This window comes from Symphalangus syndactylus, chromosome 15 (genome assembly GCF_028878055.3).
Source record: "Symphalangus syndactylus isolate Jambi chromosome 15, NHGRI_mSymSyn1-v2.1_pri, whole genome shotgun sequence".
NCBI lineage: Eukaryota > Metazoa > Chordata > Mammalia > Primates > Hylobatidae > Symphalangus > Symphalangus syndactylus.
Genome location: NC_072437.2, coordinates 90,476,568 through 90,503,434, shown reverse-complemented (window position 1 = coordinate 90,503,434; position 26,867 = coordinate 90,476,568). Strand labels below are relative to the sequence as shown.

At 43.0% G+C, this 26,867-nt stretch overlaps 1 protein-coding gene across 8 annotated transcripts; it reads right to left on the bottom strand.

The window, feature by feature from the left end:
- Positions 1-437: 437 nt before the first annotated feature.
- AMER2 (APC membrane recruitment protein 2) lies at positions 438-22,210 on the bottom strand. 8 transcript variants are annotated; one of them, XR_008651388.2, is made up of 4 exons: positions 19,429-21,813; positions 7,465-7,577; positions 2,856-3,035; positions 438-867 (listed from the first exon to the last, which is right to left on the bottom strand). XR_008651388.2 is itself a non-coding variant. In XM_055244824.2 (3 exons), exons 2-3 carry the CDS (start codon positions 21,524-21,526, stop codon positions 19,496-19,498), a joined length of 1,653 nt encoding a protein of 550 aa, XP_055100799.2. In that variant the 5' UTR covers positions 21,527-21,626; positions 21,820-22,207; the 3' UTR covers positions 11,576-19,495. The 8 variants fall into 8 exon arrangements, 3 of the variants coding, with proteins under 3 accessions (XP_055100799.2, XP_063474926.1, XP_055100797.2); XR_008651389.2 differs by having other exon boundaries at positions 2,856-3,023; XR_008651391.2 differs by having other exon boundaries at positions 2,856-2,934.
- Between the last annotated feature and the right edge of the window lie 4,657 nt (positions 22,211-26,867).

Below are 26,867 nucleotides of genomic sequence, written 5' to 3'. Positions count from 1 at the left end.
GTGGGGAGCCTGCAGCCCTACAGTAGAACTGCTCTGCCTCTGCCCAGCGAGGAAGCTTCCAAATCAAAAGCCACCACCAGCCACTGGCACAGAAGCGATCCGCCTCCACCAGGATCTGTGCCAGCAAAACGGGAGCCCCACACCCCACTCTTCTCTCCTCCTGTGTAACTCCATCCCAGATCAAATCTCGCCTGAGGTTCACTGTCTCCAGGTGACCCTGTTTCTAAGCAAGGTCTCGCACAAGCTCATCTTACTGGCAGAATCTAAACCTTGTCCAGAGTCCCAGCTTCAAAGGGGATGGGAATGTAGTTTCCAACTTTCCAACTTCTGTACTCTAGGAAGGGCTGGAATAGGAGCTACTAACCCATCTACTATATCACCACCTACCCGCAAACACAGAATCCAGGGACTGAAGTTCAAGAATCACATTTTAAAGGTTAATGCTCCTAAGTGCTTTAGTGAGGATTTCTGTTGTTACAAGTGTTGGAAATTACACTTCAAATCACCTATAGTAGGAAAGGGAATCAATTGGCTCAGATAGTCAAAAATTCAAGAGCAGAGCTTGGTCACATTCATGTCAGGTGAGCGTGGGATCAGGATCTGCTTCCCACTCCTTGGCTCTCTTTCCATCTCTCCACTCTGTTTGCCACCACTTTTCTCTCAGGCGGGATCTCCCTGCAGGGACTGGGGACCAAGAGCCACCAAAAGGCGGAGGCTGAATGCTGCGAAGGCAAATCAAGACTGTCTGTTATAGGCCGGATGCGGTGGCTCACACTGTCATCTCAGTACTTCCGGAGGCCGAGGCAGAAAGTTCACTTGAGGCCAGGAGTTCAAGAGCAGCCTGGGCAACACAGGGAGATCCTGTTTCTACCAAAAAGAAAAGAAAAGACCATCCATTATACCAGGATACTCTCAACAAGTAGTGTGATTTCAGCTACTGCCTTGACTTACCCCGTGACTTATTGGAGGTAAATCTTACTTTGATGATTTCCATTCAGTGAAACAGAAATGTAAGGTCACCTGAAGACATGATCCAGCTGAAAGGAAATTTCTAGAAGGAGAGGCACTCTCTTTTTATTCCTCATCCATTCCTTCAGAGTGGTAAACAATATTCTGAAGTGACTCACATTCCTTCTGTTTTTCCACTGAAAATGGAATTGTTTACTGTTGAATAATCCAGCTCACTTTGTCAGAATGATGGGCATAGACATTTCTGTCCACAGAAGATTTTTTAAAACATATATACCTATTATTGCTTCCCCAGGAACAGAACTGTGAATCCTTGTGACCTCCAAATCAGATGATTCAATTACTCTTTCATCTCGTGTAAGGAAGGCTCACAACCCAACACGCCCTAGTTAACTAATTTTCCTTCCAATATTTGCTTTTCATTCAAAATTTTTCCTGTTTCAATTAATCACCTTCTACCCTTTACCCAAATTAGAAACTTCAGAGTCATCTGCCATTTCTCTCTCTCTCTCCTTTCATACAAAGTTCTTCATCAAGTACTGTTACCAGCTTCTAAATCTCTCTCAAATCTGTATCTTCCCCTCCTCCTCTCTACCTGCCTTAATTCACAAGGCCTGGAGGTACAGCAAAAGCTTGAGAACAGGTTTCTCCCCTCCAGTCTGGCCCTTCTGCATTCCACCCATTGCTGGAAAAGAGAAGCAGACACATATCTGACTTTAGAACCGCCCCTCACTCCCATGGAATCTTGAGAAAAGTCATTTCTCCTCCTTGGACTTGAGTTTCTTCATTTGTAAAATAAAAGAGTTAGAAGACATAATGTCTGAGGCCCTTTTCAGCTCAAAACTCCTGGAATTCTAGTTCCAACAATTCCACCCTGCCCATCTCACTGGGTTATTGTGAAAATCAAGAGGTAATATGCGTGAGCCTGCTGGAAACCTCCGACTTATTAGGTTTTAAATCTCTAGGCATGTGATTAATTACCCTTAATTCATCACTGTCATCTCCACCTGGTGCTAAAGGTATGATAATAGCTAACATGTATTGAGCACTTACTGTGTGCCTGGTGTTTTGTGAAGCCTTTTGCACTCATTATCTTATTCAATTAACTCACATAAAAAGGGAACTCTGTCATCACTTACCAGGTCTTAGAATGTGGTCTACCTGTTATCAGATAAGCCACATTCACTGCACTAGATCCCTAGGTGAGCAGAGCTAGGAAGTCAGAGCAGATGAAACAAAAACTGCCAGGAGAATGTCCGTACAGCAGCAGGACCACAGACTGTCAGGGACAAGTGGAGCAGGCACCCTACCTGGTGTGCAGCCTTCAGAAACCAGGTCCCCAGGGGTTGAAACTAGTGCCCCACCCACAAATGACCAAGGACATAGCCACAAACGCCTCAGGCTCCATCAGAGGTCTTTCTGGCCACCTCCTTGGGCTCGGGAAACCACGGTTTCTTGGCAATTTTATTCCTCCCCATAAGAGACACAGAATGTGTGCCTCTCCTAATTTCCTTTTTGCTCCCCTTTCTCAGCCCACATTGCTGCTTTCCAGCTACACTGCCTCTCTCACATTCACGTGTACTCATACTGCTTCCCTTGTCCTCACCACTCCCTCTCTCTGTGTCCTCCAATTCCAAATCTTACTCGGGAAATCTCAGCCTCAGGAAAAATCCATCTTCCCCCTCCATGTCAGGCTGGGTTCCCCAAAAGCATGGCCAGGTGGGACCCCTGGGCCTGTGTTTTATTCCAGGAGGGCTCCTAGGAGCATCCTGAAAGGGTGGGGAAAGGCTAGAGGAAGGGCTAGCAAGGATGCGGTTTCTGGGGAGATCTACCCTCTGCCAGACCCCACGGGGGCCCAGAGCAGAGATTTCACCTGAGAGCCTGACCTGCTTTCAGTCCAGGGAGCAGGGCCGCTGTCTCCCCTTTCCAGGCACGAGGTGGGATGAGGGCGGCTTGCAGACACACCTGGAGGGGGAGTTACAGCCAAGAGAAGGTCGCAGAGATGAGTCTGTAGGGGCCAAAGGAGAGCTTCCCCTTCACCCTCTGAAGGTTCACTGAAAAATCAACTCACAAAGGAACACACATTTATTAAATACACACAGGGGAGAACTAGAGAGCCATTGCCCCACCTCCAGTGGGGTTCAGAAGCTTATATACCATCTTGAGGTTACAGAAAGAATGGGGGCTTGAATTGTGGCAAAACAGGTTATGGGAGCAGGGAGAAGAGGAGGCCTGGCAGCAAAGGTGGTCTTGTTATATAGGTGAAAGCAGCCTTCAGAGAGAACAAACGGTAAATGTTTTTTTTAGACCTCTATTTTTATTTCTTTAGATTCACCTTTTATTTATTTCTTATTTTTTAAATTGACAACCAATAATTATATTCACAGGGCACACAGTGATGTATCAATACATATAATGTACGGCAATCAGAAAAGGGCAATTAGCACATCCATCATCTCAGACATTAATCGTTTCTTTGTGTTGGAAACATTCAGCATCATCCTTCTAGCTATTTGAAACTATCTGATGTATTATTGTGAACTATAGTAACCCTACAATGCTACAGAACACTGGAGCTATTCCTCCTGTTTGGCTATAATTTTGTATCCTTTAACAAATCTTTTCCTGTCCCCCCTTCCCCCTAGGCTGCCCAGCCTCTAGTGTCCTCTGTTCTACTTCTTACTTCTATGAGATCAACTTTTTTGGCTTCTACACATGAGTGAGAACATGCAGTGTTCAACTGTCAGCCTCTCAGTTCATTGTTCTTAGATGCCGACAAGGAAAGACCTCAGAGAAACCAGGATGGCCTCAAGCCGGGTTTTCTCTACAGATGCAAATCTCCCTCACAAAAGGCAGCTTTGCAAGGCTAGTTCTGTTCACTGGTCCTCTGAACGGCCACCTCAAAATATGCCAAAGGATATTTTGGGTGAAACGTTTTTGTTTCCTTCAAGTTATTATTAGCACCAGCACCTGAGCCTCCCTGGAGACCTGGGCAGGGCTCCCCTATTGTTTGCAGCAGAATTCCTCCTTCCTTCCATTCCACTTGTCTTCACTGTTTTCTCTTTTATATAATTACCTAGGTAGAAAAGGTGGAGAAATTATTTTTAAATCTGGCATCAGACTTGCTACTAGGGAAACACCTGTTTAGGGAAACACTTGTATTGTCCCATTATCTGGGCAGGTTGAGAGCAGAGGCTTTAGGGAGATGAGGAAACAAAGTGAAAACTATGAGCAGGTGGTGCTCCGAAAAAGAAAGCCAAACGGCCAATAGTATAGAAAAAGATGCTCAGTCTAAAAGCTAAAAGCTGGCTGGCACAGAGAAGAAAAGGCCCACTCACTTGTGTCAAGGTGGTTTGGGGTTTGTTGTGAAATATATGCTCCAGAGCTCCTCTGAACCCACAGTTTTGCTCAACTGAATTGCCCACTCCTGTGGTTTGAATATTTGTCCCCTCCAAAACTCATGTTGAAACTTCATCCCCAACGTGGCAGCATTCAGAGGTGATTGGCAGAGCCCTCATGATGGCTTAGTCCATTCATGGACTCATGGATTGATGGGTTAATGGATAGATGGGTTATCGTGGGAGTGGGACTGATGGCTTTATAAGAAGAGGAAGAGATACCTGAGCTAGGATGTGGGCACAATCAGCCCCCTGGCCATGTGAGGCCCTGTGCCACCTCAGGACTCCACAGAGAATCCCCACCAGCAAGGCCCTCACCAGATGTGTCCCCTTGACCTTTGACTTCTCAGCCTCCATAACTGTAGGAAATAAATTTCTTTTCTTTATAAATGACCCAGTTTCTGATATTCTGTTTTAAGCAACAGAAAATGGACTCAGACATCCACCATTTGAAGGACTGCATTTAAATTCAAAGGACCAGGTTGTCATTTCTATTGCTTTCTGATTTTTTAAAATGAAAAATTTATTAAACCTGTGTACTTATGTTTGTACTTGAATTTCATACTAGAATCCACTGAGATTCATTATGTTATTCGTTGATGCTATTGCTGCTATTATTTAACAGCTACTGGGAGAGGGAGCAATAGAAAGTCATTTTCTTCTGATGTAAAACGGGGAGAATAACTGAAGTGACTGACTGCAGTCTGGAGTTTCCCTAAAAGGTGAGTGAATCTCACATGAGCTTGGAGACCTCACGACATTGAGAAGGGCAGGGTCCTCCCAAGCTTTTCTTGTCATGGCGCTCATAGAAAATGACAATATTTATACAGCACAGTGGGGATCTGGGGACAACCATATGGGACTTGGTAAACCGCATTACATTTTCTTCATATTATATCATAATTATGTCAAGAAAAATAAGTATCCAGGGAAATATTTAATATTAACTTTCTTAAAATTTTTCAATAAAATCTTTTTGAGAACTTTACTGAGAAATGTGGGCTTGCTCTCTTGGGCATAGCTTGTCTCTTGGGTTTTGAGCCAAAAGTGGCTCTGCATGTTTTTTCTAACTCTCCATAGCCGCCATCCAGGAGAAAACGTGTTCACGCGAATGGGTGATAAGTTGGGAACCATTTTGCAAATCTTCCAAACATTTACAGCACTTGAAATTAGATTTAAAGAATCTAACAACACTTTCTTTTCTTTCATGACGAAAGGTCTTACGATAGTGGCAAATAGATTTTGACTCCAATTTGACTTTTTGGCATCAAACATTTTGCAATGAAAAAGCTCTCCCTTTTTCATGTTTATCTTACTTGCTTTAGAGCAGTTATTTGAGGACAGGGACTCCACTCAAAGTGCCCATCAGCCAGAAACAGGCAAGCCTGGTGAATGGGAAGGCAGAGATTGGGGCTTGGCCCACCTGGCACTCCCACCCCTAAAAAGGCTACACACTGAGCCATGGAGATCTGCTCCCTGGACATTTCCCACATAAACTCCACCAGCAGCTCCACCTGCTTGTTCACTAAATAAGGGGCAGGCGGCTGAAGTCCATCTCCAGGTGCTGGGTCACCTTGGTTGCCCCTCCTAATGCTGCAGGGAGTCCCAGTGTTCCTCATCCATGCTCAGTCCTGGGGGTGCCATGGGACAGTGTTGGGTCCTCCACCTCCTTTCCAGCCAATCTCAGAGGAACGCCAAGCCAGCATGCTGGCCAGCCCATCCAGGCCCCGCCAGGCTGCCCTGAAGGCTGAGATCAGTTCCTCAAAGCACGCCTCTGAGGAGTATCCAGTGAAAGCCATAAGCCGGGAGGGGAAAAGGATCTCTTCAGAGAGACAAAGTTTCATGAAATAGCTGGGAAACAAGTGTAGCTGGCAGAGCAATTGGACATACAAGCTATAAGAACATACTATCAATTTTTACTTCTTTATTTATAGAAAATATAATGAAAATGATTTTTTAAAATACTTTATGTGGACCTGATAAAGTTAAGCCTTTCTTTTCACTGTATTCTGCAATACTGCAATTCGTTTCTGATGTTGGCCACTCAGGTTAGCATAGATTCCATGAGGTGAAGGGAACAAGAATGTCCTCATTTCAGATGGCAGCCACATATTCAGGGGTCCCAGGTCACTTGCACAATTTGGGGGTTCCCATGACCCCCTTAGGTTTGATAATTCATTATAACCACGCAGAAAACTTAGGAAAGTGCTAAACTTACTGTTACAATTATTATAAAGGATACAACTCAGGGCCAGTCAAATGCAGAAACACATGGGGCAAGGTCTGGGAGGGTCCTGAACACAGAGCTTCATGCTCTCTGTCCTTGCAATTGGGACATGTCACCCTCTTGGCACATCAATGTGTTCACCAACCAAGAAGCTCATCCAAGAAGCCCCAGCGTCCAGAGATTCTATTAGGGTTTAATTCCATGAATCACTGGCCGTGTACTTGAACTCAATCTCCAGCCCTCTTCCCCATTCTGGAATCCAGGAGTCAGGAAGCCATGGCTCAGAGCCCCAACCCTTTAATCACAGGGTTGGTATTTCTGGTGTGACTAGCCCCAGTCCTAAGTCATCTCATTAGCATAAACTCAGGTGTGGTCCAGGAGCCCCCCGTGAATAATGAAGACAAGTTTATCACTCAGGAATTTCCAAGGATTTAGAGGTTATCTCCCAGGAACAGGAACAAAGACCAGACAAATTACTTATTCTACAAAAATCCCAAAGAACACCAGTTCATCACAACATGATTCTCAGAACAAATTTCCCCCAAAAGCAAAAATTGTATGGATTTTCCCCCAAGGAAAAATAAGTGAATTATTGGGAAGATAATGTTGGACTAAAGGTCAGTATGAAGAAAGGCAGTTAAGAGAATAAAAAATAATGATGTTAATGAGAAGGAAAGATTACAACCAAAAGTCTGAAAAGAAATGATCAATTAAAAAATGCAAGTCCTTGGGCGGGTGGCACCATAGACCATCTGCAAGAGTGCAGCCAAGTACAGTGTCATCTTTTATTGCTATTTAAAGACCTACAGGTTGGGATATCAATCTTGGTGGATCATCACTCCTTGAACCAAATGTTGGGCTTAGACTTACCAATGGATGGGGCACTCCACTTAGGAGAGAAGAAATCCACCTGACATATACCAGGCAGCCACTATTATTGGTTGTAGGCAGGCATCAGACCTGGTGGTGCATTTCTGAAAGAACTGAGAAAACAAGATGTGATGCGAGTCTTCTGAAATGCAGTCCCATGGGCAAAAGAAAGAATTAGAAGCTTGTTAAGAAACACATTACCATCTGGAAAGAAGTACCAGACATATATCTGTGAGAAATTGGTGTCTTCTGGGAAACACTGAGGTGCCAGCAGCTGACAGGGAAAGATAAAATAATGATCACTGTATTCTTCCTGCCAACTTGGGAGATCTTCTTGATGAAGAAAGATAAGAGGTAAAAATGTCAGGCATGCAGGCCTTCACTTTCTTCAAAGTGAGAAGTTTATGAAATAACCCTGAGTACAAGTGAGTTTTTTCCATGCTCATTTCACAAAAAGTATGTAAAATTCTATACAAAAAGGAATATACAATTTTCCTAAAGTCTAAGATCTTGACTGTGTCTGCCTCATACATTCTTCACTAAATATTAATTGCGTCCAAATGTCTGGACATTTGGTATCTGTAGATAACTGTCTTTTTCAAAAAGAAATAAAAAACAGAAAACCTTCCTTTCTCTAAGGGAAAAGGAAAAATATTATTGTTAAAACTTTTAACAAATACATCAATATTTCATCCATTCTAAGATGCACATTTTCACAATTTTACATCTCTGAAATTGGGTGCATCTTATAATTGGCAGCCTTTTTCTGTGACACATGAAAGAAGAGCACATCTATAGTACCTTAAATTGAATGAAATGTGAGCAATTGCTTAAAATAATGTTGCTAGACAAAGTATTTAAAGTTTAAAGAAACCCACTGTCCTGAAGAACTTAAGTACCCTTCAGGAATATGACAGGAATTAGGTATCCAACTTCTGGAATTGTTAGAGGACACTAAGAACTGCTTCAGTCATGTGAATCTATCACTTTGAGATATCATATGTTTCTCCTTCAATCTCTTAAAGTAGTAAATAATATTTATAGGGATTTCATTTTTTTTTTTTTTTTGAGACAGTGTCTCACTCTGTTGCCCCGGCTAGAGTACAGTGGTGCGATCTCGGCTCACTGCAACCTCCGCCTCCCGGGTTAAAGCGATTCTCCTGCTTCAGCCTCCTGAGTAGCTGAGACTACAGGCATGCGCCACCATGCCCGGCTAATTTTTTTTTGTATTTATAGTAGAGATGGGGTTTCACCATATTGGCCAGGCTGGTCTTGAACCCCTGACCTCATGATCCGCCCACCTCAGCCTCCCAAAGTGCTGGGATTACAGGCGTGAGCCACCGCGCCCGGTTTATAGGGATTTCATTTTAACAGGAAGCCATATTTGTATTCCTGGAATAAACCCAACTTAATCATGATGTATGGTTGATTTTACAGACTACTAAATTCAGTTTTTTCTAATAGTTTATATAGAAATGTTGAATTTCACAATAGAGATGTGTCTATAATTTTTAATAATTATATAAATTTCTATAAATTCTATTAATTTCTATAAATTTCTATAAATTTGGAATTACCTGATCACTAGATTTTGCTGAAACATTGGTTCTGCTATCTGGTTTTACTGCTTTGCTTTGTTTTGTTTTGTCTGGAGGGGGAGAGAAAGAGTTTAACTACCAATTCACTGTCTCTCATAGTTCTAGGATTCTTTAGGTTATCTATTTCTTCTCAAGTCACTTTTGGTTATATATATATAAAACATATATATTCTCATATATATAATATATATATTCTCATACATAATATATAATATATATTCTCATATATAATATATATTCTCATATATATAATATATAATATATATTCTCATATATATAATATATAATATATATTCTTATATATAATATATATTTTCTCATATATAATATATATTCTCATATATAATATATATAAGATGTATATTCTCATATATAATATATATAAGATGTATATTCTCATATATAATATATATTCTCATATATAATATAATATATAATATATATTCTCATATATATAATATATATATACTCATATATTCCTATGTTTTATACACGCACACTCACACACACACACATGAATTTGTATATTCTACCTTAGTTTTAAAAATCTATTGTCATAATAAGCCAGACGTGGTGGTTCATACCTGTAATCCTAGCACTTTTGGGAGGCCGAGGCAGTAAATTGCTTGATCCCAGGAATTTGAGACCAGCCTGGACAACATGGTAAAAACCCATCTCTACAAAAAATAAAATAATTAGCTGGGCATGGTGGTGTGGGCCTGTAGTCCCAGCTAATTGGGAGGCTGAGGCAGGAGACTTGCTTAAACCCAAGGCATCCAGGCTGCAGTGAGCCATGATCATGCCACTGTGCTCCAGACTGGGCAACAGAGCTAGATCCTGTCTCAAAAAAAAATTATTGCCATAATATTTATAACATTCTTTCATTATACTTTTTATCTCTACTGCAACTGTAGTTATGCCCATCTAATTTTGAACCATACTTTTTATCTTTTCTTTTTTTCTTTAAAAATATTGTTAGATGGTTTTCAAAAAATTTTTATCTTTGTTGATCTACTTTAGGGTATCTTTGTTTTCTGTATTATTGCTTTCTGCTCTTATTAATATTAATTCTCTTTTCTTTTCTTTTTTTTTTTTGAGATGGAGTTTCACTCTTGTTGCCCAGGCTGGAGTGCAATGGCCCCATCTCAGCCCACTGCAACCTCCACCTCCTGGGTTCAAGCAACTCTCTTGCCTCAGCCTCCCAAGTAGCTGGGATTTACAGGCCTCAGCCACCATGCCCAGCTAATTTTGGATTTTTAGTAGAGACGGGGTTTCACCATGTGGGTCAGGTTGGTCTCGAAATCCTGACCTCAAGTGATCCACCCACCTCAGCCTCCCAAAATGATGGGATTACAGGCGTGAGCCACCGCACCTGGCCAGTTCTTAATTAAAATTCCTATGTGTTTATTCTTTTATTCTTTTCTTAACTTCTTACATTTAATTAAAATGGATTCTCAGCTTGTTAATCCTCAGTTCCTTATCTTTTATAACCTATTTGAAGCTATAAAATTTCTCCCAAGTACAGATTTGGTTATATTTCATGTCTTAATATAGATCCTTTTCGTAATTATGCACATCTAATTGTTTTTTAATATCCTCACTCATTTATTCTCTGATCCATGAGCTATTGAAAGATGCATTTTTCAAATGTCCAAATGTATGGAGTGATTTTAATTATATTTTTAATACTAATTTCTACCGCAGACGTGTTGTGGTAAGAGAACACATTCTGTGAGGAACTAGTTTTTGAAATGTGTCATGACTTACATCATGGTCTAGGATGTAATCAATATTCACAAATGTTTCATTTGCTTTTGAAAAGAACATGGATTCTCTAACTGTTTGGTCCAGGTTTATAATATGTGGCCAAAGGTGCTGCTCAAATCTCTTTATCCTGACTGATTTTCTGTGCTTGACCATCAGCTACCAAAAAAGGTCTAAGAAACAGTCCTCGCCACCCTACTGTGGATGCGTCCACCTCCCCTTATGGTTCTCAGCTCATTCTTGGACCACGGAATGGAAAGCTGTCGGCCTCCAGGGATCAGTAGCTACATCTGATGGTTTCCGGCCTCCTTTCCTTGAGAGGCTTCCCTACCTGTTACACATAGAAAATGAAAACATACCACCAAAAACAAAATAAACAAAAACCAGAAAGCAACTCTTTAGAAAGACTCCAGTGGCCCGAATGTTGCCGCTACCTGACAGTCAGCGCGGATTAGCCAGCCTCATGAGAGATGATAAGGAATGGAAATTTTCTGAGTAAAAGGCTCAGAATTCAGATCAGAGTCAGAATAACAAATGAGCTTTTCAAAAAGCAGCTGCCCAAACCAAACAAGGAATTTTTCACTTCTTTACAAAGTGTGGAGAGAAATATGGGCCTCCCATTGGTCTTTCCACGAGACAGTCACACACACATCACTTCCTCATCATCACCATCATTAGCATAATTTATAAAAGTTGAAAAGACTGGAAATAAAATTGATCCTGGAGAAATAGCAACCAACAGAATTCACTTTAAATGCAAAGGAGCAACAAAATTTATTGACTGAATTAAACACAACAGTTAAAATGGCAGTGTTGTAGTTTCATTTTCAGATGTTCGAATGGAACAAGAAAAGTGCTATTAGCCCAAGCTTCTTACATTCATTAAAAGAGTGACTATCAAAAACAGCAACATGCACAATGGTACATATGCACAAAATGGAATTATATCAACAAATATACAAAATACCCAAAATAAAATATTTACAGGTTTAAAAATATAAACATTGATTCCTCTATCCCATTAAACCATTGGAGTAAAGAAAGGAGAAAAGACCCTATTGCTATTTAGAATCCCTTTTTAAAACAAGTTTTTAAAACATAGAATTAGTTCTAGGAGACAATTTTTGATGTTTTTCAGGGGTTTAACATTCTATTATAAAAATAATATCTATAAACCTACTAACAATTTTCCTCCTGTGCACAAAAATAATACTGCCAAAAGCCTGTCCTCAAAGACATGCCTGACTTTCAGGAAAACTAATTATAGAAATGGAGTTTCTCGTTTGGGTTATCTTTGTTACTATTTTCAAATAACCTGCAATTCCCTATATTACACTGAGATACTTTATATAAATAACGTGGGCAAAACCTGAAGTTCACAATGAACCTGCTAGGTAGCTGGTGTCAAGTACAAATGATAGGAATTGACTTTGCCTTCATCAAAAGCATTTTCCCTGATATTCCTGATACACCTACCACTATCAGATCCTCCATATTCAGTAAGATTTATCCTGGAAGCAATGAAAATGTTAAATATTATTTTGCTAGAATTTCTCCTCCTTTATTTAGAAATAAATGTGTAGTGGGGACCAATGGTTGTAATGTAGATATTTGAGAAAGTTCATTGATTCCTTCAGGCCACCTGGAGCCATTTCAAGGCAAGTGAACAAGCATTTTTTGCATGTCTACTCCGTGCCCCTATGCTATTGAACCAGATATTTTTAGTATTTCTGCTTTAGTTTATTAAATGATTCAGGTCTGAGAGTATCTTAGAAGGTATAGTATGTCTCAAGTAACCAGAAACCTAAGCCATATCTTATTTAAAACGTATCTTCTCACATAGAGCAGAAAGTTATTCTACTCGATTACTGAAGCATTTCCAAAATTACCCCATTTTACCAATACCTACCTTACATGGTTCTTGTGAATAGTAAAGATAACAACGTAAAAAAAGCACACAGCATCCTCTCTGGCACCATAGTAAACATACAGGATATGTTAGTAGAATTCAGTATAAAATACTCATCTTCATGGTGGCTGACTTATTGAAGGTGTTCAATAGCTATTAGTTGAATGAGTTAATGAATCAGAAAATGTAGGACAGGATTCAGTGGCTGTAGACAAAACATAGGATGGACAGCTATTAAAGGAGCCAAGTGCTTATTTCTGAAGTTCAGAATTGCATCGAGGCAAGGGACAACTCATACAGGTGTCATTTAAACAAACACAGATGACAAGTTGGCAAAGATGTGGAGAAACTGGAACCCTTGTGCACCATTGGTAAGTATGTAAACAGATGCAACCACCGCGGAAAGCAGCACAGAAGTTTCTCAAAAAATTAAAAATAATTCTATGTTTAATTCGAATTACCATATGAATGACCCAGTAATTCCACTTCTGGGTATTTGCTCAAAAAAACTGAAATCAGGATCTTAAAGAGATATTTTCACTCCCTTGTTCATTGTAGCATTACTCACAATAGTTAAGGTGTGGAAATAATCTAAATGTCTGTCAGTGGATGAAAGGGTTTTTAAAAATGCAGCATATACATATAAGGAAATATTATTCAGCCTGAAAAAAGAAGGAAATCCTGCCATAAGCAACAACATGGCTAAACTTGGGGGACGTTATGCTCAACGAAATAAGCCAGTCACAGAAGGACAAATACTGCGCGTTTCCACTTCTATAAGGGATCTAAAATAGCCAGACTCATAGAAGCAGAGAGTAGAATGACGGTTGCTAGGGGCTGATGGGGAGGAAATGAGGAGCTGCTGTTCAATGGGCACAGAGTTTCAGTTACGCAGGATGCATAGGTTAGGGAGATTTGCTGTACAACACTGTGGCTATAGTTAACAATACTGTATTGTGCACTTAAAAATTAAAGAAGGTAACCGGGGCATGGTGGCTCATGCCTGTAATCCCAACACTTTAGAGGTGGAGGTGGGCAGATCACTTGAGGTCAGGAGTTTGAGACCAGCTTGGCCAACATGGTGAAACCCTGTCTCTACTAAAAATACAAAAACTAACGGGCATGGTGGTGCATGCCTGTAGTCTCAGCTACTTGGGAGGCTGAGGCAGGAGAATCGCTTGAACCTGGGAGTTGGAGGTTATAGTGAGCCAAGATCATGCCACTGCACTCCAGCCTGGGTGACAGAGTAAGACTCTGTCTCAAAAAAAAAAAAAAAATTAAAGAGGGTAGATCTCATATTCAATATTCTTACTGCAATTAAAACACACACACATATGCATAGACCACCCAGAATCCACCAAAACGGCTTAAGGTAGGAATAAAAACAAATGAAACAAACATGCTTGGAATGAATGATACCCTATCAGGGAAGAAGTATCACCATGACAACAGAAGAGATTTCTGTCTGTACTTCCCACGTTAATCCTAAGAGAAGAGGATCCCTCCAAGGGAAGGCCAATGTTTGCCTACTCAGCGTAGCACAGTGGCAGGGTTCCCTGTATATGACTGTGGGCACCATCATCTCAGACACAAAACTCATTTCCAGCTGCATGGACATGGGTTAGCTCTTTCTATTACAAGTGAGCTGACAATGACACTAAACAGGACTTAGCTCTTCTATTACTGAAAATCACTAGAGTTTATATCCCTGTCGTAGAGACTAGGGGAAAAGAGAGAGAGAGATAGAGACAGAGATGGAGAGGGATAGAAACAAAAAGGATGAATTAAAGCTGTCATACTGGGGAGATAATATTACCTACCCCATATGGCTGTTAAGAGGACTAAGTAATTATTTCTAAATCTCCTAGCAGCATCTGACACATAGTAAGTATTCAACGAATGTTAACCATTGTTATATTTACTATTTTTTTAGAGGCATTTGTGTGGCTTAATTCATAGTGCCCTTCCTCAACTTCACACCACTCTACTTCACCCCACAAACTATAAGCAACAAATGCAAATACCAAAAAAAGGTAAAATAATATTGTTTTGTGTTTTTAATGAATATTAAGAAAATCCAATTACAGCATAGCTTAGGTGTGAGCTCCAAACTGAATGGGTTTTATTAAGTATTAGATACAGTCTATGCCCCATAAATATGTGTTGCATTGAATTAAAGTAAGTATCACTCATAAAAGGTGCCCAATTTCAGTTCTGGAGGCTTCATGACTATTTTCATCTTTCCTTTTGCAGTTTGAGAATGAACTCCTTTCCGTAATCATGAAACTAGCATTCTGAATCACCTCTTAAAAACATCATCTGCAGTGACATAATAACATTCCTTAGAAGTGGCTATTGCTGCAACAATCTGTCTCCTTCAAACCCTTATCACAGTGCAAGGCTTTTGAGAAGCAATGCATGACAGCCACCAGGAAATCTTCAGAGCAAGATGAGGTCTCACAATCAATGGCTGCCTGTGAGGAGCCCCACTTACACGCTGCACTGACAATGTCACAGCTCACTTCTGCCTGTGAACTACACCCTTGCCTTTTGCTTCCCCACACAGGCTCTGTAAGACACTCGTCTACCATACTACCCCTTTGGTCCCAAACTGTTTCATAAATATTTTTGTGTGTAATGAATTGAAATTTCCTAAGGCTGAGTTTACACAAATTAGAACTGTTCTTTTCCTTGCTCTGCCTGGAGGAGGGGAAAGGGAAACTGGATTAGGTGAGGTATTTGGGGTTTTCCTCTTATTTCACTCAGATACTTTAAACTGGCTTTCCTCAGTGATGAGACGAGGCAATTGTGATGCTTTTTCCTTATGTTTAACAGCAAAAAAATTCTTGAATTAATTTCTTAACAATGAAGGGGAGCAAAGCACATGTGAATGTACTGGAACAGATCTCCGTAGAAGCCCAGCATCAGGGGAGCCAAATCCATATATTTGTAATTCAGGAGAAAAATTCAGATAACTAACAGCAGGGAATGCATTCCGCCATGCGGACGGAGCCAACATGCTAGAGTCATGTGAAGTGTCCCGTCACTGCTGTCTGAGGGCACTTAGGAGACATGAGCTGCCTGAGTGGATCTCTTCACACAAAGCTAACAGTCAAGAGTCGCCTTTAAAATTAATCTGACAAAGGCATAAATAATGAAAACTCTTGGAAAATTCAAAGAAATCTCAACACCTGACATAGTCTTTTTACCCGGATAATTGTGTAAGCAAAGGGCTATTTGCATACTGTTTAACTGCAAATACTTGAAGACTACCTCTGAGATGAAGAAATAAATCCTTTAAACACAGTGAGTTATTACCTTCATAGATATTAAACCCTTTGTATTTAAATAAGCAGATAATTTGTGGAACATGTATCTAAAGGAAGTCCTTTGTACTCTATATTCCATTGTTGTTATTAGATAAAATAAAATGTATCTAGAGGAAGTCCTTTGTATTCTATATTCTATTGTTGTTATTAGATAAAATAATAAAAATCTATTTCCTCTTGTGATTATTTAAAATGCTGTAGTAAAATTTCTCCCAATTGGTGCTAATGGCAGGATAAACTCATCAACCACCATCTGTACTAAAGCAGAGTGTTTCAAATAACAGTGTATGTGTAATATAGACATTAAAGTCAGGCTGTCTTTGTGCAGAGCTATTAAACCAACCAATAAATTTTCGCCCAACAATTGATTTGAATTTTCCTGTCTAATTTGGGCAGCTTTTCAACTAAAGGAAGTCAATCAACCAAGTATCTTAGAATATACATACATGGGAAAGATATAATTAGCCTCTATCCAATCCTTCCCTTAAAAAGTCAGCAAATATGGGTCCGAATAATCTTCACAAGGTCATTAGATATAATGTATTAATAAAAATTGGAATATAAATCTAGGAAAATTCTTGAAAAAACAATCTCCATGAACACAAATGAGAGAAAGTAGCCCTTGGCACAAGAAAGCAACTATGATCCCTTTTCTATGGTTGGAAAAAGTTGAGAATCGACTCTTCCTGCCACTCCAGGGATTTCCCATTAAGTGATTGAGGCTGTTTAATTCATTGCCCAAATCCTTTATTTGATTGGTGTGGGTGCAATTCTTAAAAATATAAGGTAAAAAAAGTGGAAAATATAAACTTAAAAAGAAAATATTTTATATCTTTTATAACTGGTTAATTGACAGGCCAGTGGAAATTAAGATAAACTTTGCTCACGTGTTCCTTTTCTTATAAAGAGGAGACACAGCATAACGGTGTAAATGGAGGAATAAGTCCTAAAATTATGAAAGCAAAAACTTTTCTTCTACTGCTTAAGAAATAGATTGCCTTTACTATTACAATATTCTCATAAGTTTTTCAGGTATTCTTAACTTTCCTGTACAATTGAACAAATGAACCAATAAAACTTTGCCATGGATTCATGCAAAGGAGAATGTAACCCTTGCAGGAAAATGTACAAGGAAATCAAGATCCTTTGTTTTACAGCTAGGAAGAAAATTTATATTTTCTCCATTCACTAGGGGAAGATGAATGTATTTTGAACCCAAATAGTACTATAGGCATGAAATCAAATGTAAATCTCTTGTTTAATACAGAAATAATTTCAAAAATAATTTCCAAATCTAGAGTAGGTGTCTTTTGTCTGTTAGTCTGTACACAGTTGAGTGCATGAGCACGTGAGTATGAGATGCTTATATGAATTCTTGGTAGTGTGTTCAGAATGCTTAAGGCTATGACTGCATATAGGGCCTCATTTACACACATAAAGAAATGAAATATTAAAAGATTACTCTGAAATAACATTATGGATCTGAGACAATGCAATAAAAGCCAGTCATATAACTAACGAAGAAATTCAGCAAACCTCTCCTAATTGAATCACTGCAAATTTAAAATGGGGAATGGCCTACTTTCTGCTACTGGCTCAATTTGCTTTCCTTTGATGCCCATTTATTTTTTTACTTTCTTCATATTATTAAAATAGGTTATCATATATTTAACTTGCCTTATTCCTTCATTTATGAAACAGAAAACAAACTTAAAAAGCATGTAATAACAGTTCATTACTAATGCAATCTCTCTGGAAATGAGACTTATACAGAAGTGTTCATGTCATTTACATATGTGTAGTTTCACTTGAATATGCATAATCTTCCTGGTATGATGAATCACCTCCTAGTAGAAGCTCTGGTCTTTTGATTAAATACACTGAAGTGTATTTCAAAAAGGATATTAATTTCATCATTAGACACTAATAGCATTCTAGGAACTGCTTCAGTTTATCATTCAAACTAGGCATATAATAACCCTTTCTGAAATAAATGTTTCATCTGAAATATTAGAAAATATACATAGAAGCAAACCACTTTCCAAAAAAAATCTTGGCATAAAGTGTTTACAATACATAAGCTTGCCAGTGTCATATTCTGAACACACTTGTCTTTGTCATAAGTCTTTAAAGCAAAAGGCAAATGATGTGAAAAACTATATCTTTCTATTGTTTTTCTTTATGTGTTCCTCATTTTGCACTCACTATATTGAGGAATGGTTGGATCCAAAATTTTATAATCAAGGTAAAAAAAAATCTGAAAACAGGGTTTGGGGTGAAAAACAGACTCTTACCCAAAACAAGGCAGAGCCATTCCTCTGGGACACCAGCACAATAGATTTTTTTTTTTTTTTTTTTTGAGAACCAGAGAACCCATATAAAACAAAACCAGAATCGCTTCCCATTACAGTACATAACAGAACATCAATGGTTTGGGGACCGTCATCATGTCTAGCTATAAGACCAGATTTTATATTCTAGATATACAATTATCTAGAATAAGTCTATTGAATTGACTGATTACAAAATGTTAACAGCTGGATAAACCGTAAAATATGCATTATTTTCACATGAGAATGTTTCAGCTTATAAATGCTTAAATACTGTATCTATGGGCATTTAGTAAAATCTTTCCCTGATCCTGATTTCTGCACTGGGTGGGGGAAGAAACAAACAAAAGCAAAAGCAAAAGCAAAAGCCTGCTCTCCTGAGCCTTTTTTATCTCCCCAAACAAATGATTGAAACCAACCAAACCAAAACTCGCCTTTATTTTCCTAGTGTTAGATCCTTATCAATTTGCATATCTAACAACTGAACGTAGGGAAGTTTTCTGCCAATCAGTGGTCCCCTCTGCTCATCAGGTAAATACCTGGCTCTTTCAGCTTTGGAGGTATTTTCCACACAGTGATACAGCAAAGGGTCTTTTTTTTTTTTTTTTTTTTTTAACTGGAAAGGAAAGAGGAAAGAAGGGAAGGAAGGAAACGTGTCTTGGAAGAGGAGATCTCCTCTGGTTCTTCAGCGGTTCCTTCAGGCCTCTGGACACTGGCTCATCCCAATATCCAGGCGTGACTCTTACTTAGGTTTGGCTAAGTTCTGTTTTCTGCAAAGGCAAGTAAAGGTGACTTCCAAGTGTTCAGTATATTAAAGAAAAAAGAAGAAAAACTTAAAGGTAAAAAAGAAAAAAGTGCTTGAAAATAATTCTCAGGGACTTATTTTGAGAGGAGAATCCCCAGTGTAGCATCCCTCTTTCTGGTGTTATCCTGTCCCTGCTCAGGGCACAAAGACCTCCTCGGTCCACGCTCTGGAGCAGGGTGGGGGACGGGTGGTGTCCTAAAAGACTTTCTTTAGGAAAAGCAAAACTTACTTTAGTGGTTTCCAGGGAAAAGTTGTATTCCTTGACATGTGGCCCATCTACCTTGGCCTGGAAGACCTCACAACTTTTTGGCACTGTCGTGGCAGGCCGTTGCCCTGATGGTGGTCCCAGCCAAGCCCCGGTTGCTGACTCTGCGGACCAGCACTTTGGAAACCGGGATTTTTGTTCTGAGCATCTCACTCCTGGAGGGTTGCTGGTGCACCACGGGATGGCTAGATGGAAGGTTGGTCAGGTGCTTGATGCTAATAGGGATCTTAGAGTCCTTCAGCAAGCTGCCTGGTGTTCGCAGTGGGCAGGTGATGGTGCCTGGAGATACGGGCTTTAACCGGGACAGGCAGGACGTCTCCTCGTTGTCCTTCCCTCCAGGAAGGGTTGCTGGACTTCCGTCCGGGTCAGCATAGAGATCATAGAGCGCGTCCCCGCTGTAGCTATCCCGGGGGATGCCCGCCTTCTTCCCGCTGCTCGAGCTGTCTTCCTCTGGGCCTGGCGTGGTGGAGTCCCAGTAGCCCTCATCGCTGTTGGGGACGCCTTCCTGCTGCTCCTTCTCCGGGTGCTTGGGCTCCTCCTTCGGATGGGGCTCGATGGGAATCCGGTTGAGCCTCCTGCGCTTGACCGAGGATGCGTCCTTGGCCGCTTCCACACACCTGGTGTCTTTGGGGGTCTCGGGCACCACCTTGGTTTCCAGCGCAGCTGCCACCTTAGCCGCGCCCTCCTGGGGCTCGGGTCCCTGCTCCTCGGTCTGGGAGAGCATGTCCCAGAACTCCTGTAGATAGGTGTCGTCCACCTCGTCCGGGCTGGCCATCTCTTCCCCGCCTCCTTGGTAGGCCACCACGCCGGGGTTCTTTTGAGAGAGAGCCGGCTTGCCTGGCCCGGGGACATGCTTGTCACAGCTGGGACCTGCCTCTTCCTCTTGGTCTGCAATAATATCTCCACAGCCTGTAAGAGAGTCAAAGCTTTTCAGTGAAGTCACGTCAGAAAACATCAAACAAATACGATCTGCCGACGGGTCTGAGGGTGGATCGACAGAGGCAGGGTCCGGGGCGGCGGGCGCCCGGCCGCTGCCGCCTTCGGAGTCGACAAGGGGGACCGTCTTTACGGGAACGGCCCCCGTCCTGGAAGCGTCCTCTGCCGTGCGGACCTCCCTGGGCCCCGGCTCGGGGAGTGCCCGGGGCTTCTCGGCGCGCCGATGCCCCGCGGCGTCCTCTCCCCGGGCGCCGGTGTCGCCGGGGTGCGCGGGGCCCTCGGCCTCTCCGCAGCTCCGCGCTGGGGCGCGGTCGGCGGGGGCGGGCACCTCCTCTCCCCCTGCGGGCTCACCTGCTGGGTCTCGCGGGGCGTCCTGGCTGGGCTCCTCCGGCTCGCGCGCGGCTCTGGGCGTCTCCTCCTTGACGCACTCCAGGCTGGCGGTGAGCGAGCCGGGCAGGATCAGGCCGCCCCCGGGCGCGCGCCCCTCCGCGGCCTCCGCCTTGGCCCGCTTGTCTTTCCTGTGCCAGCGCATGCCGCTGAACAGCCCCCGCAGCCCCCGCTTTTGTTTGCCGCCGGCCTTGCTCGCGTCCGCAGGCTCTCCCTTGCCGTTTTCCGAGCGCCCGTTCTTCTTCAGCAGCGAGAAGAAGCTGTGCGACTTGGCCACCGAGCTGCTGGCGAGGGAGCCCCCGCCGGGCCCTGCGGCTCTGGGGGGCCCCGGGTTCGGCCGCCCCCCGCCGCCCCCGCCGCTGTCGCCCCCGCCGCGCGGCTCCTCCTTCCTGCCGCTCTCCAGCACCAGCACCTCGGCAAGTCCGTCGTGGGTCCTGCTCCTCACCAGCCCCGTCGGACCCGAGCTTTTCCCGTCCCCTTTGTTTTTGACCCCAAAAATGCTGGGCATGGTGCCACCCGATTTCCTCTTCTTGAATAATTTGAAGGCAGCTTTATTAATCTTCCCCGACGGCGGCTCGGCGGCCGGCGTTTCGGCGGCACAGTCACAATGCAAGTCCATGTCTGCCGCGAGGGTCCCGGCCCCGGCCTCCGCCTTCCTCCTGCAGACCCCCACGGACGCGCCAGCTCCGCCGAGCTCGCTGACAGCCCCGCCGCCGCCGCGGCTCCGGCTCGTCTCCATGGAAACCGCGCGGGATAAGCCGCTTTCGTCAGCAGTGGGCTCGCGCCAGGCCACTGTCACCCGTATTCTAAATCAACCTGAGCCGCGCTCGCCGCCGCCGCTGCAAAAGAAACACACATAAAAGACCATCTTCCCTCCCGCAAGGGCTTATATAATACCCTAACCCACTTCCATCCGACTTGGCTCGGCGCTGCATGGCGTTTTTGTGGCAGGAGCAGGCAACACAGCCGCGAGCTGATTGCAGAAATTCGAGTCGTAATTATGGAATTCAAATTCCCTCAACTCTCACCCACCTTCCGATTCCTTCTCTAGACTCGCTCTTCACGGGAGCGCAACCATGGATCACGAAATGCCTCTAAAAACGACAACGCAATTCAACCCACCGCAAAACGCTTGTTTTTCTTATCCTCTCTCCTAGACTCCATGTATCTTCATGCCTTTCTCAAGCCTTTCATGTCTGTCCTTAGCATTAGTGCACTAAGCCCAGCAGGCAGGAAGCATGTCTGCCTACATCCACGTCTTGTCCAGAGCTGAGCACACGCTAGGTCCATGCTGTGTGGCTGTCATTGTGGTTATGGTTCTTGTGACAAAAGTACACGCCACCACTCAATCAGTCTATCAGCAGCCCAGCAATGCAAGCACAACAGCTCCCCGGGGTGGAGTTTGCCTGCACCTTTGGGACAACCATGACTTTTATCCCAGACTCCAGCCATCACGGGATGAAGTCACAGATGCCGCGGCCCAGCCCACATTTGATAACAATAGACAAGCTGACTGAGAACACAGGCTGGGAATCTCAGACCCACTCCACAGGTGGGCCTTCGAGTCCGGGTTCTGCCCTCTCCTTTCCCACTCAGTAGGACAGTGGCATTATTCCTGTCACTGCTGTACCACTCCCCTCCCCCATACCACCAGGGCTGACTTGTAGCCCCCTTCCCCAATCTACAGAGCAGGAAAAGCTTGCTGGGGTCCCTGTGTGTCCAGGGGTCTCTGCAGACATTCCTACCTGCCTGGTCTGGGGAGAGGGAAAACCTTTTTTCTGGGAACAGTTCAGTCTAGGGTTCTCTTCTGTGTTCCGATTTAAAAAGTGACTGCTCATATTCTAATCTTGACATCTGATTTCATAATCCCAACTGAGTGCTTTTTAGCAAAAAGAAGAAATTTGGAGAAGCATATACATATATTAATATAACGTGTATATATAGTATATATGATTTAATCAGTTGATTATTTATTAAGGATCATTTAAGAATATATGTAATAATTACATAGATACGCAAATAACAGTCTTTTCCCTACTCATTTTTTATGTGCTCTTTGCATTATGCCAAGAAATCCCAATCCCCAACCACATAAGTTGGCGTTTTATTAATGACGTATGTTGGCCATTGCAGCTTCTGTTGTTATGAGATACAGCTGGTTTAAATTTAGACCCTGGAGTTATTAGTTGTATTATTTCCTTTTTTTGTTTATTTTTCTCAAGAACACCGTTTTGTAAAACGAAGAAATCAATGAATTCGGGTTCAGGAGAGGTTGTCACTTCCAGACTCTAATCCCATCAACTCTCTCACACTTTAATGAGCATCTCTCCTGGTACAGGAAGTAAGGTGAGACCAGAAAGAGGCTTTCCCAGATTCTAATTGACCGCTTGACATGATGAATCAGAGTCCTCAGTGCTTTCTGGGGAGACCAGGTGTAAGGAACTGTAAATAGAAACCCATTTGTTACATCTTTACAACCTTTTGAAGAACAATAGAGTCTCTCAATTTTACACACACACACACACACACACACACACACAAACACATACACACCCATACAGTTGCTTAGATTTGTGGGTTACTATGTAGCTCTGTCAGTTTGGAAGAGTTTGTGACTGGGATCAAGGAAAAGTAAGTTGCCTATTAAAAAATCTCCCTTTCTTCATTGGGAGAAAGTGGTCTGCTTATTCACCCATCAGGACAGGTCAAATGTGACTCTAATTCACATGAGAATCTTTGGGCCTCCTGGGAGAAATCTGATAGAGGACTTTGGGATGGATATCATTCCTTTGGGACATCAACACTCAAACAAACAGAAAGAGACAAAACTGTCTTCAGCCTGGGGAAGGTGCCCAGGCCCTGTGAGTTACTGGCCCTGAGACAGAAGAAAGCAGGGATCCCTGGAACCATCTGAAGGCACTGGGCATGGAAGCTGTAGAGGCTGTGGTGTGAGTGAGGACCCTCCAACGTTCTACTCAATGTCCCTGTTACAGAGACAGTGGGAAAAAGGAGGGTGAGGCCAGTGAAAGGAACTTACCCCAAAAGCCAGACAGGTAAGGAGAGAGTCTGTAGGGGAGAGAGATGAGTCACAGGATGGTCCAATGGTTTGATGGTTAGAACCAGGTTATGAACCATCACAAAGACTGAGCCATACCTTATATTGAACTTTACAGTCAAGAGTGGAGAAAGCAAAATGGTGATTTTTTTTCCCTGAGAGAACATGACAGTGAAGATAATTTTACCATAAGCACTCTCATTTTTGTTTATAGTTTCTTCTTCCATTCTTTTCCCCCATCCTGCCCCACCTTGGGAGTGAACAGAAAATTAGAGTAGGAAGGAATGGAGAACAGGACCGAGGGGAAACATTTCAGGGAAAGGCCATTCCAAAACAATAAGACGTGTCACAAATGCAAACAGCAAGTGGATTTTGCTGGAAGACATGTGTGGGCTTTTCTCTGTTGGCACCAGGAAGTATTTGTCGTTTTGTTGAGGCTTTTTTCTCTAGGTAGTGAGCTTCTCTGGAGGATGGTACTCAAAACGAGGAAAACAAAACAGAAGAGAAACACAAGAAGAACCATTTGAGAACTTAACATCATCATCATCCTCATCATCATCATCCTCACATTATCATTTCCTTTTTTAGGGTGCCTTCAAAGCAGTCCAGCCCTTTGCCCAAAGCTTACTAGGTGGAATTTCTTTCTCTTTTCTTTTCTTTTCTTTCCTTTCCTTTCTCTCTCTCTCTCTCTTTCTTTCTTTCTTTTATCTTCCTCTCCTCTCCTCTCCTTTCTTCTTTCCTTTCCTTCCTTTCCTTCCCTTCCCTTCTCCCTCCCGCCTTCCTTCCTTCTTTTTCTTTCTTTCTTTCTTTTTTTTTCTCAGAGTCTTGCTGTGTCACCCAGACTGGAGTGCAATGATGTGATCTCGGGGCTCACTGCAGCCTCCTCCTGCCAGGCTTAAGCAATTCTCCTGCTTCTGCCTCAGCTGTAACTGGGATCACATGTGTGCACCAACAAACCCAGCTAATTTTTTTTTTTTTTTGTAGAGACAGAGTTTCACCATGTTTGCCAGGCTGGTCTCAAATTCCTGACCTCAAGTGATCTGCCCATCTCGGCCTCCCGAAGTGCTGGGATGACAAGCATAAGCCACCACAACCAGCACTGAGTGGAATTTTTTATCCTAGGTGAGCCACCGAGGAGCTTCCCTTTGAGCCGCTGTGTGGCTGCTGCTAAGGGACTTCTCATGTGTCATAGCATTTCTGCTTAAGGAAGCTGCTAGCTTTACCTTAAACTTGCTGTGGATCTTTAAAGGGATAACGGTTCATCAATACGGTTTGGAAATAATACCTGAATTGAGACTACCACCTCCCATCTGCAGACCACTTGGCTGGCTCCTGACCTCACCCCAGGCTGCAATGTCTACCTCCCTACTCATGTCCATTTCCACCTGGGATTATCCTCCAAAGTGGACTTGAGAAGCTGTGCTGCCAGTGAGAACCCCCAAATGTCCAACCCAAGTTCCTCTTTATGAGATGAACAGCAAAAAGCTCAGAGACACTGGTCTTAAAGTTCCCTGCTGTCCACTCTCTTCCTGTATCTGAGGCCTGTCCTTGCCTTCCGTGGGCCTCATGGAAGCTGAGACAACAGTGTGAAGTGCACAGGTGCCAGGACAGAAATGTGTGGATGTTCCTTGCAGAAAGCCTGGCCCCAGGTGCAATGCTGCTGGCATGTTCCCGTGCCCCCCTTGCCTGGGAAGATGAGGCTGGAGGCTAGGACGAGCAGCATGAGGGCTACAGGTCTAGGACGAGCAGCATGAGGGCTACAGGTCTAGGAAGAGCAGCATGAGGGCTACAGGTCTAGGACGAGCAGCATGAGGGCTACAGGTCTGAGAACACTAGGCCCCAAGCTAAATTGAAGTTCTTGTGTTTTCTTTAGCATATTTTGATTTCTGATTTCCCCAAACATCAGCTTTCACTATGAGTTAATAGCTGTTCTGGATATGTGCTTATTAAGAGGATAAATTTATTTCTAATTAGTAATATGTGATCGAAAAGCCCACTGCAACTCATGATTTTCCACATTAACCCTGGTGCACAGTCAAGGCTGCTAGGGGAAACAGCCCATCCCAGGAGGAGCTACAACCCCATGTAGCCTGCAGAGTAAAGAAGCAGCTCAGAGGGGAGGTGTTCCGGGTTCATAGGACATTACCTTGGCCCACCTCCCATGGGTTTGTACCTGGATTCTAGGCAAGGGGAGTGCCACAGAAGACCAAAAAAGGCAAAATGAGCTTTTCCCTGTAATGGTGGTAGGCACCAAGGGGGCACAGGCCATGCGGCAGCTGACAGCACTGGTATTTGGGCAGTTTCCATGTCTCCCCCCAGGCTTCTGGTTGTTTCATCTTTGGAGTCCATTAGCTTCGAGACATATTTTTCCAATCTCTGCCTTGGTCTGAGGCAGAGATGTTATGTTCCCTCTGCGTGCCTGTCTGTGTCTCTTCCCCTCTTCTTAGAGTGACACTAGTCACATTGATTAAAGGCCCACCCTACTCCAGTACGACCTCATCTTAACTTACACCTTGGTTACATTTGCAAAGACCCCATTTCCAAATAAGGTCACATTCACAGGGACCCAGGGTTACGACTCCAGCAGATCTTTTGGCAGACACAATTCAACCCACAACAAACGACATCACCAGCAATGGTGACAGCATCCGCCTCACCTTCAGTCCCTCAACACAGCCGCCAGGACGCTTAGCACAGACAAGACTGTCCTTGGGCTCAGTCATGAGTGGGTTCAAACTGGGCATGAGCTTCTTCAGCAGGTGTAGGCCTTCAGCAGAGTTCGGGGTCACTGATGGCACTTCTGGGGTTGCCAGCAGTGTGGGACAGTATCACTGCCAGCCAGAGGAAGCAAGAAGGAAAACAGTGTTGACCAAGAAGGGTAGATCTTGTACACACGTGACACCCTGAGGTCTCTCAGGATTTTCTAGGAGGAAACTAAGACGGGTATCAAAGTTCACATGTAGTGGATAGGGTAGAACAAGAGGACTACTGTTGCTCTTCCTGTTCTCTAGCCCCTGCATGGAAG

What these genes read in the sequence shown, in the direction of transcription:
- AMER2 (XM_063618856.1), bottom strand. Translation starts at nt 21,526, where the DNA reads ATGGAGACGAGCCGGAGCCGCGGCGGCGGCGGGGCTGTCAGCGAGCTC.